This window comes from Egretta garzetta, unplaced genomic scaffold (genome assembly GCF_000687185.1).
Source record: "Egretta garzetta isolate BGI_Z169 unplaced genomic scaffold, ASM68718v1 scaffold107, whole genome shotgun sequence".
Taxonomy (NCBI): domain Eukaryota; kingdom Metazoa; phylum Chordata; class Aves; order Pelecaniformes; family Ardeidae; genus Egretta; species Egretta garzetta.
In genome coordinates this window covers 2,163,451-2,174,739 of record NW_009260399.1, presented here as the reverse complement: position 1 = coordinate 2,174,739, position 11,289 = coordinate 2,163,451, and the positions used below count along the sequence as shown (strand labels likewise).

The 11,289-nt window shown below is 41.4% G+C and overlaps 1 protein-coding gene across 1 annotated transcript in view; it reads right to left on the bottom strand.

The window, feature by feature from the left end:
* Positions 1-943: 943 nt before the first annotated feature.
* The window catches only part of HGFAC (HGF activator), a 46,628-nt gene continuing 36,282 nt past the window's right edge, over positions 944-11,289 (bottom strand). Inside the window, exons 10-14 of the mRNA XM_009643209.2 lie at positions 9,808-10,048; positions 7,062-7,201; positions 4,833-4,973; positions 3,620-3,768; positions 944-1,114 (exon numbers count right to left, since the gene is read on the bottom strand). Coding sequence (XP_009641504.1) covers positions 944-1,114; positions 3,620-3,768; positions 4,833-4,973; positions 7,062-7,201; positions 9,808-10,048 — 842 coding nt within the window. The remainder of the gene's footprint in view (positions 1,115-3,619; positions 3,769-4,832; positions 4,974-7,061; positions 7,202-9,807; positions 10,049-11,289) is intronic.

Sequence of the window (11,289 nt, the reverse complement as noted above, 5' to 3'; positions counted from 1 at the left end):
TAGACCATGACAGCAAAGCCTGTGGTTTATGATATCGCCAAACTCCCAAGGAAAACGTCAAGCTACTCCCCAAGCCATCCAGGTTAAAAAACCTATTAACAGAAAATTCCTTTCTGAATTATCTAAACAGTTGAACAACTTGTTAGTACAAAATCTAAGACGTCTTCAAAACACTGCCAAATTTAAGAAACACTTCGGCATTTATCAAGGTGAAGTATTTCTACTGCTATCCTCAGGGCGAGGAGCAGCTCGCAGTCTGCAAAAGGTCCTAACTGCATCGGCCTGAAGTCAGATGCACCTGACTTCCAACGTTATTCAGCAAGAAACTTGGTGCTGTCAAGAGGTTATGTCAGGAGAACATAAAAATGTGCTTACATGTTTGGTTGCATCAAAACCTAAACCTTCTGGTTCTCCCCCAGAACTGGTTTGTTACAGTCAGCTGAGGAACAGCTTCACCCACCTTGCTCTACTGGTGTCTCTCCATCCCAACCTCAAGAGATCGCTTCTGAGGGGGAGGGAATTTTATTTTTGGTGCTCCTCCTGGTTATTGTTTTATCTCATCTGAGAATACGAGGACAATGTTGTTACAGGCTGGTTTGGGGGACGACCGCTCCACCAGAAACTGCACGAGCACATTCAAATCGCTTTTAATGTAATCCACTAAGCAGTCAAACATTTGTAGGTTTTGGTGCACTGTCTCAACATGTTTGTTTTATTAAGCCAAATAAAGACAGTCTCTTATATTGAGCAATCCACAGCCCTAAAATTCTAGATCAAGGATGCTGGCATCAGACAGAGAAGGCCTACTTTTGGTGGTCTGGTTTGGAATTGCCAAGAATTACCGTGACAGTTTTCATACTAGCTTATAATAAAATATTTATGCCTCTCTAAAGAAACCAAAAGACTCCTGAACCCTGCTGAAAATGTTAGCATATTTAATCGTTCAACTAGTTTTTCGGGGGGCTATTTTCTCATTAATCCAGTTTACGTAGTTTGTAATTCGTGTATATACTCCAGGTTTGTTGACTCTGCCGCAGCCATCTCCCCAGCTGATAACTCCATAGAGGTAAGAGATTTCATTTTTCTCACAGGCCAGAGGTCCACCAGAATCTCCCTGTGTTAAAAGTAAGGAAAGATTATCTAATCTGATAGAAAGCAGTTGGAAAAAGATCAGTTTGGGAAAGTCCCAAATTAAGGATGTTTTGTGTGTGAGATTTTAATTAAAAAAAAAAAAAAAAAAAGGAATATGGAAGCAGTGGTCTACTTAAGTTTCATTGTAGAAACCTTTTTTTTTTAAACCATACTCACCTCTAAGATGATAGTTTGGTTTTTTTTAATTCCACATTGAACAGAAGTATCAAAATATGAGATTTTGTTTAAAAGAATTGAAATTGTTTTAGATGTAGACACCTACTGAAGAGCTTGGATGATTTTCTTTCTTTCTTTACTTTCTATAGGAGTAAGCAGGTTTTGGAGGCTTACAGTGCGTTGTAACATTTCTGCATGGATGGATATCTGGAGAGTTTCTTAATGCAGTTTATTGCAAACGTCAGAGATCATGAAAGTTTTCAAAAAAAAGCTGTTGCATACATACACGTTTTTCCATGTATCCATGTGACTGTGGGATGCTATAATTTTAGGTGGCATATGGGTTTTTTGCATCTGTTGAATTTGATGCTACTGAGCATTTACCTTGTCATTAAAACCATAAACCAAAAATAAGACCAGGCTAATGTTTGATGACACACTACAGCAAGGATGAATTTGGAACACCTATAGCTATTTAGAAGCTTGCAAGCATTCAGGAAACAAGTTTGTTGTTATTACTACTGTTAGATTACTCTTAGATTGACTTTCTACCGAAATTAATGTTAGAAATGAAAAGCATAAATTAGAAAACAGCACTGGTGAAAGGAGCCACCCCTCTAATTATTTGAGACTAAGGAGAAGTACATTTTTCCTATTTAAAAAGAAAATCCCTTCAGAGCAAAGTAGGTAGGAAAATTGTGTTGCCTCTGTAACAGGAGGTTTCTGTGATAAACGAGGGACATCAAATGGAGTCTTGTATCTGAGATCAATTTACTTCTCAGGACTATAGGATCAGTGCACTGATAAAAAAAAAAAAAAAAGAAAAAAAAAAGAGAGTTTCCAAGAAAATCTTTAAAAAATAATCAAGCAGAACACATTATCTACTTGACGTTTCTTGGTCTTGAAATATTTTTATTCATAACAGATGGTTTATCCTTTAATTTCCTCAGCATACATCAAGAAAACTCAGAGGTCAGCTACATTTGTTGTGACATGAAGAGGTCTACACTATTTCTTTTTAGACCACGTTACAAGTCTGCCAACAGGAAAAAAAATGAACTATTGACTCACTAACAATGATTTCACGTCAGGAGCACTGTTCTTCAGCAACATCTTTGACTCTAAATCACTGTTTCTCAGACACTGCAAGTCTCTCCAGTCCACCTGTCTTCGTGCAGCTCCTCTCTCTTTCCACCCACTTTCTTCTTTCTCCCTCTCTCATTCCTGATCAACTCTGTTTATCCAGGGCAGGGAGCGAGAACTATCTATAACGTGTCTTGTATTTGTGCTTCCTGGGTAAGGCAAGGAAAACCAAACAAGCAAGGCAGTTTCTAGTTCTCTGGCTAGTAGGAACACTTGCAGGCAATAACTACGGTCAGTTCTCAGCCCTGGCCTGGAAACCTTGAGCCACTCTTGGCTGCTGCCATTTCACTCTCAACACCTTTCTTTGGACACTGTTCTGATCTCTATAGGGGTTCCAGCACACAATATACATGATATTCTTTGCTTTATTTAATTGCACTGCTAACTATTAGCTATGTGCTTCCTGATCCCAAATTTATGCTAATAGAGCATAACCCTCCTCCTTCAAAATGAAATGAAGATAAAACCTAAAGGTTTTTGCAATTTTTTTTTGCAATTAGAATGCAATTTATGTAAGGAATTATTTGATCCTTCATTTAAAAAACTGTCTCAGCTATCACCACAATTCTGCATCCTTACTTAGAGCCAAGTTGTGACATAATTCAAAAAGAGATGCAAAGTTGCAAGAGCATGAGGTCATTCCACAAAGGACAGAAGTCATGAAACACAGTTTCCAATTGACTGATATTCTACATGGTTCAATCCCATCCACTGTAATAACCTCAGTTCCCTCCCTCCTCCAAACCGCACCACTGCTCCCCACCGCCTGCCCAGGTATCCTCATTTCCATTGCAACAAGAGGCAGCAGCGTGGGGATTCGGCTCCGCACAGGTACCTGCTGGTTGGCCTGGCCAGCAAACCTTTGCCATCACGCTGCAAGCTCAACTCATAGCCACTGCTTTTCATGAAGGTAGGAGGAATATAACACCCTGCAGGTTTTTTTTTTTTCCCTTCTGTAGAACTTATTTGACATTGAACAGGTTGAAAACATGAAGGTGGAAGCAAACAGTGCAGTCACATAAGTTTCTTTTCTTTAGGAACATTTCTTTAGGAACATTTCTTTTCTTTAGGAACACCGTGATGTCAAAAGCAAGCACTGTAACACTGCAATATTTCTGGCAATAATATATATTTATATTCTCTACCTAGAGATGACTCACAACATTACCTGACAAGCATCAGATTTGCCATCGAGGTAGCCAGCACAGAACATATTTTCAGTGATTTCTTTTCCATAAATTTCAGGGCTTTTGCACTTCTCCTCAGGAATAATTGGAATCAGTGTTTCTTGCAGGACATTTGAATAACCAGATATATCTTTAAAAAATCCCAGAGAGGAAAAGAAAGTAATTTTTATAGAATGTGAAGAGCATAACATGGAAACACAATGCACAATACAACACATAAACACACTTAACACAGCTCAGTCATATTCATGTTGTGGATCTCTTTAAACGATAATAATTTTTCTAGTGATCAGATCACTTTCTGCTCCTCCAGTCAGACTCCATGCCCTTTAAAATAACAGTATGCCATGTCCAGACATTAATCCACTTTGGGTCCCCTCATTTCTCAGAGACTCAGGAACACTTCCCCAGCACTCCTGTCCTCTCCTCTTTCCAGATGTGATATTAAATCATCAATTTATCAAAGGGTCCATTACCTCTTTTTGCCTTTAGACCACACGTTTAGACCAGGATAACATTTGCTCATACTAAATCTCTTAGCAAAGTAAGGCAGCCAGCTCCCCCCATCCTTCTCATCTATCTACCTAAGCCTCTGTTATTTGCACATCAAAGCAGCATGGCCAAGCCTCATATTCCTGAAATTCCTCATCTGAAAGGATGGGATGGATTTTTCCACCTTTCTCGAGCTGGATGTAAGCACTTCTTAGCCCAAAGTTTATCTAGCCCTGTCCTGTAGACGTTTCCCAAGTTTCTTGCTGGTGAAAGTAAAGATCTCCTCCATCACAGGCTGGTAAGCTAATTGTGTTTGGATTGCAAGTCTTTGATATCTACCGTGAGAAACCAGGGGGAGGATTCACTTGACTAAGGTGTCAAGTTGTTGGCACCTACAGCTAAGCTACTTGCTCCCCTCCCAGTCCACGGACATCTAGCTAGCTCACAGCTCAGCTCATCCTAAAATAGACGCAAACATTGGGTCAAGGGAACCACACTCCAAATTCCAAGGACTATAAAGGAAGTTCAGGGTGACTATTTCAGATGTAAATGTTGTAAACATCTAAAAGTAGGTAAAAAGAATTCCACCAAAAGTCCCTTGGAAAAAAATGACCAAACTATCAGTTGCATAACATATACTCAAGCATTATGTTTTCATTATCATCATTTTTTTCTACAGTTACCGACTCTCATTTTACTCACTCTCATGCCTGTGTCCCCATCCAGAAATCTGACATTTGAACTGATCGGAGAAAATGGTGTCACTTTCCGGCAAGCAGATGGGCTGAACAAACTGGGACTTGACAGCACAACGTTGGCCATTCTTCTTCAGCTTAATCAAAGCTGCAGAATAGAAAGTATCGGAGGAATAAAGTGACTGTTCCCTTTCTTTAATGGGATTGGCAGCAATGGGTCTCAGATACAACTTTAATTATCCCCTAAGCCTCTCTTAATTAAGATATTTCAATCAAAGACAGACAGACTCATCTCAACAGCACCTGATTTCACAGCAAATTGAAGGCTGAAACATTCAGCTACTCCCCTTGTGGGAATATTTATTTTATGCTGCACTCACTGAGCAGATTTTGCTTCACTGCCTTTGTAGAGAAGGGGGAAGATAGAAAATACATATGTCTCCTCCCACCTTAAAGTTAAATAACAGTGACATATCCACAACTTTCAGCTGAAATAAGTGGGATGTGCAAGTGCTCACTGCTTCTGAAAGTCTGGCCACCTGCCTAAATCCAATTCGATTTAAAAAATTAATTACTGCAAGAGCTGGTGTATTTTGTGCTCTGTGTTATCACCGAGTTCAGCAAAACTCAAGATGTTGAAAATTAAGGAATAAAAAAAGTCTGGATATTTCAAAACCAAGCTTCTGAAAGCTACAAAGAATCACACTACCTGCACAACCTTTACTATCCCCTCGTGGGGCTGAACGTGCAAGTATGGAGCTGTGCAACATCATGAGCTTGATAATGAAAGAAGATGTCAAAAGTAGCAGAAACACCGGCTCCCCTGTAGCAAAGCCCCTGTGTTTGGCTGTAGAGCAACAGAGGGGACTTGTGCTTGGTGTAACAAGGGCAGCGTGTTGGGTTTGGGCACACTACTCAAAGAGGACAGAGCTGAGGTAACATGAACACAGCTATCAAAGCTTCACCTCCCGCCTTTTGGAAGCTGCAGGTTTTCTGAGCACAGCTGTGTGGAAAGCAAGATGTCCCCCTGGATAGTCTTATTTCTCTACTGACTACAATTTTTTGGCCTTTGTGAAACATGTAAAGAGTATCTGGCAGGTTGAGAAGCCCACACAAACTGCGCTCCAACACTCAGCGGTTTGCTCTTCCTTGCCTTCCTCCTCTTCCCCAGCAACTCTGCCTGTTGCTGAATCCCCCGGACTTCCAAGCAAATGCTCATGCGGTCATTTGTTTCCTTCTGTTTCATTGGCAGAAATCACTGATGGGGCAGAATGTGGCCCCCCATCTTTCCTCCCAGTTTCTGCCTGCTTGTTTCTTTGCAGTGGGGCACGTCTTAGGGACTTCACGTTCAGCTGCCCCTAGATTTGGACATCACACATTAGTGAGGCATAACAAATTTTGGAGTAATTCATAAAGTTAGGAAATCTTATGGTGCCAATGGTGGTTTACACCCGGATATTTCAGAGCAGAGTAATACCCCAAATGCACTTTGTCTCCTGGTACGCTGTGACAGAGCTCCCACCAACACAGAGTCTGAATGCTTTTTCCTACATAGTGGAAAATACTCACCATCTGGGAGCAACAAAGCCAGTACATGCCTGACCTAAAATATCCCCGATGCCAGGCTATTAAATAGTCTCATAGACAAAGTGCTCACACAGCTTGATACCCCGGGGTGATGTGCTACCTTCCACCAGGAAAATAAGGAGTTGCTGTTCCATTGTCATTCTGACTCATGTTATAAGGTCAATCAGAAGGGCATTTAGCTTTTGACTGGTAAGACAGCTGATCTTTAGATCTATCTCAGTGTAAAAAATGATTCTTAGTAACACAGATTTTCAGAGCAGATGGGGCTATTATATTCAGCTAGTCAGCTCCTCTATACAATACAGACAATAGAATTTTACCAAGTAATTCCTGCATCAAGCCCACAGTTTCTGCTTCAGTTGAAAAAATGCCTAATCCCACAAAGACTTGAAGTGATGATGAATCTGCCATACATCTAGGTAAATTGCTCCAAAGGCTAATTATCATAATTATTTAAAATTTGCAATTTATTTCTCATCTGAATTTGTCTAGCTTTCAGATGCTGTTATAACTCTGGTAGAACTAAGAACCCTCTGCGCTCAAAAGCCTCTCCTAATGCCTACGACTTTTCCACTATGAAGGCAGTTTTTGACTTATCAACTAAGCTTGAGCAAACAGAAAATAAAACTCAAATAACAAAAATACTCACCGATATCATGTTCAGTAGGGTTGAACACAGAATACTGAGGATGCAAAATGTATTTTTCTATCTCAAATGTTTGTGTTACATCAGTTGTTCTATTAAATATATGCTGACCCAGAACGACCGTAATAGTGGATTTTAGTGGACTGTAACACAAAAGAGAGAACAAGCAAATCTGTGATTAGCAGGACAAATGAAACCTAATTTCCCATGACTGTGTGTCCCATGAACTGTCATAACCTCAGCTCCCCACCACGTGCATTTTTTACCCTCTCTTAATGCCTTGACCTGTTTCCCAGGCTTCCTACCTACCTGGGCCAGGAAAAAGATAACTGATGTTACAGTGAGTCCCAGGCTCTGTGGGTCCTGATTAGCCAAATTAAAAGCTGCTGCTCCTTGACAGCAGTAAAAGGTGAGCACATGCATGGCTGCCCAGCTGCTGTCTGGCTAACAAGCATCTTCGGGGGCTGCAAGCATTTCTTAATTCTAGAAACCTAACTGAGTCAACTTCAGCCAGGCTTTGCCAATGAGTACAAAAACTCCTGAGAAAGAAATGAGGGACCAAAAGATGAGTCAGTGGTGGATATCTCATTTCTCTGGGAAAACAGGCTCTTAAAATTATTTTACAGACGTGGGTCAAGATTTCAAAGGTGCTGGCAAACTTCCAGCTGAGGAACATCTGGGCACTTCCACCTGAGAGCTATCACCACTTCTGTTCTGAGATTAGGTTGATCTATGTTAAATCTGTGATCTAGAATCAAAAGCAACTTGATGGAGGAAGGTCCCAACAGCACACTGATCTAATGGGAAAAAACACATCCAGAGGAGAGCGCGGTTTTTGTAATTCACACCACCTTTTACAGCCATTGTATGTTTACTTTAAAAAGACCACAATCCTCTCATATCCAGTGTCCTAAGACAGACAACTAATAAGAACCAATACAACAGTTGGGAAGCAAGGGGCATTTGGGAATAATCAGGAAGTGTTTGGAAACACAGTAAATTCTCCAGCTTTGACAGCAACAGAATTCAAATCTCACTTCTTGCTTTAAAACCAACTCAATCGGTGTGTGCGTGTGTACAATGAATTTAGTTAGCAAGTGTCTTCAACATCAGAGCACTCATATTTTTTGCTACCCAGTGCAGGAGCAGAAAATATCTGCTGTCACACATCAGGGACAGATGCAGAGTGGTCAACATCGGTTGAGGTTCCCTAGGTCTGAGCATCAGTGGCACCTCTCGGACACAGAAGCACTGTAGCATCTCCTCCACTGAGCATGAAGCAAAGATAACAGTAATGTACTCAGAGAAAAGAGATTCTGGCTGATTGCAGTGCAGAGAGCCAGCAGCTACCCTGCAAAAACAACTACATTTATAATTAACAAAGGAAAACACAAAGGTTTGGGGCTTTTTTGTGTGTGACTGGAAAACAAGAAGAAAATCAAATATTCTTTGATCAATATGTAAGGGTAGGATTTTCTCAGTGTTCCTGCAATGGCAAACCAATCCCCTTGAAAATCAGATTTGGGGCCTGTAAAACAGAGTGGAAGTTTGCTTCCCAGGATAGTATTTGAAATAGATTTTAAAGGCACTGAATGGTTCATAGTATGACTTACAGGTGGCTCATTCAGGAAAAGAAATAAAACAGGAGGGGTTAGAGAAAATAAAACAAAACCAAACCAAGTTAGCTGCACAGGTATCTATTGTCGCCTAGCGGAAAACAGTTGTAATTGTGGCTAACTCAGAGGTGCTAAACATACAGAAGAGTGCAAATTACAATGCAGCAATTATGGAAAATCTGTATGTACCAAACCACCAGCTGGAAGTGGGTGGAAATGTCCTGAATAGCTGCCAAAGTTAGTAGCTATTTCACAACATTTGAAAAACAAATGCGTTGTGGCTCGAGCTCCAAATGCTTCAGTACAGAATTCATGATGGTATTATTAGCTCCACAAGCTATCAGTGTATGTATTCTGGCACGAGGTTTTCTGTTGCTCTTGGCTGCTTTACTATGCAAAGGAACAATGGGTATGAAATGATGTAATATTTTTCCCATCAATGGGATCAAACTGAAATCAGGGAAAGTGTTCAGCATTTGTGGAAAATGAAATATTTAGAATGAAGTAAGAGCATCCTATAGTCAATTTTTTCTCCAGTGTCCCACAGCTGGAGGGAAAAAAGCTCCAAAAAACCCAAAACACCTCTCAAGGAAATCAGCCTCAAAAATTGAACAGTTCAGTTCTTCCTTTTGACCTTTTGCAAAGCTCAGCCCACTCTATTTGTGTCAACCAACGGTAATTTATGGTCTCTAATAAATCATTGCTAGGCAATCTCAGCCTTTTTGAACAAAACACAGCAATAAGCATAGTCATCTCTGTTACACCTCAAAGCAGGCATAAACATTCAAAAAAGGTAACTGAGAAGAAGAGAAATACTTATATCCCCTTGCAGATGTCTGCACATGCAAGCTCCCGTTCTATGTCCTGCTCGGCACAGCCTTATTCCTTCAGTTGGGTCATTTATCTTCTCTGAGACTCCTTAAGGAACAAGTAAGGGCTTGTGAGACAACAGAGATCCAAGCTATTTGTTAGGCCATGAACTGCGCCCAAATTGCCAGAAACTCCTTTTGAAACACCAGCTTTTTCAAATCTCATCTTTCCTACTTGTTTCGGTTCAGGTTTGTTGTGAGTCACAAGCAGATGGTGCCTATGAGGAGGAGAGGACCTACTGTCAAATTAACGGGTGAGTTTACCTGTTAGCAAAGCAGTGTGCTGCTGACACAACCCAGCAAGTCTGAATAAGGCTTCCACCGCAGAAACTGTCTCCAATATAGATAGCTGCTGTCCAGGGATGAGATCCAGGCAGAGACGAAGATCCCCCAATAATCCTAGGTCTCACAAAACTTCTTTTTTTGTGTCTTCTCCCACATGGTCTTCTGGTTACTGCAAAACCATCTACATTGTCTGGAACTGGTGGCCTCCTTTCCCTGCTTGCTGAGATATAAAGGGATATGGCATCAGACTATGAATCCTTGTGATTTCTAAGGACTGGAACTGTAGTAGGAGTCTTCGAAAGAAAGGTTTGTTAAATTATCATTAAACATTCACATACAATTGAATCTCATTCAGTTCCTCAGGAGACATGCAAGACTTGCAAGTGCTGGGTCCTGCACTTGGGTCACAACTTGTTACCCCATGCAACGCTACAGGCTGGGAGAAGAGTGGCTGGAAAGCTGCCCAGCAGAAAAGGACCTGGGGGTGCTGGTAGACAGCCGGCTGAATATGAGCCAGCAGTGTGCCCAGGTGGCCAAGAAGGCCAATGGCATCCTGGCTTGTATCAGGAATAGCATGGCCAGCAGGACCAGGGAAGTGATCGTGGCCCAGTACTCAGCACTGGTGAGACCACGCCTCGAATCCTGTGTTCAGTTTTGGGCCCCTCACTACAAGAAGCACATTGAGGTTCTGGAACATATCCAGAGAAGGGCAATGAAGCTGTTGAGGGGTCTGGAGCACAAGGCTGATGAGGAGCGGCTGAGGGAACTGGGGTTTAGTCTGGAGAAGAGGAGGCTGAGGGGAGACCTTATTGCCCTCTACAGCTGCCTGACAGGAGGGTGTAGCAAGGTGGGGGTTGGTCTCTCCTCCCAAGTAACAAGTGATAGGACAAGAGAAAATGGCCTCAAGTATTACCGGGGAGGTTTAGATTGGATATTAAGAAAAATTTCTTCCCCAAAAGGGTTGTTAAGCATTGGAACAGGCTGGCCAGGGAAGTGGTCGAGTCCTCATCCCTGGAGGGATTTAAAAGATGGGTAGACAAGGTGCTTAGGGACATGGTTTAGTGGTGGACTTTGCAGTGCTAGGATAATGGTTGGACTTGATGACCTTGGAGGTCTTTTCCAACCTAAATGATTCTGTGATTCTGTGACTGAAAGCGATGCTTATTCCCAGCACTGGCTACTCGTGTCCTAGTGTAAATTAAATGCACCTGTGAACATTCCCAGACAATGTTTCATTTGCCAGTACAAATACAATCTTCACTACTGGAGGAGGCAGAAAAGAATGCATGATACATCACATTTTCATTTTCGGATTCTGGATTGAGCTTTGCCATTGCAATAACAAGGACTAAGAGGCTTGTGTTAATATCATCTATCAAATGCATTAGAACCATAAAAGGGAAATAAAAGGACCACTTTATAAACTGACTTTTCAGATTACAACTCTATTCTAAAGGTCAG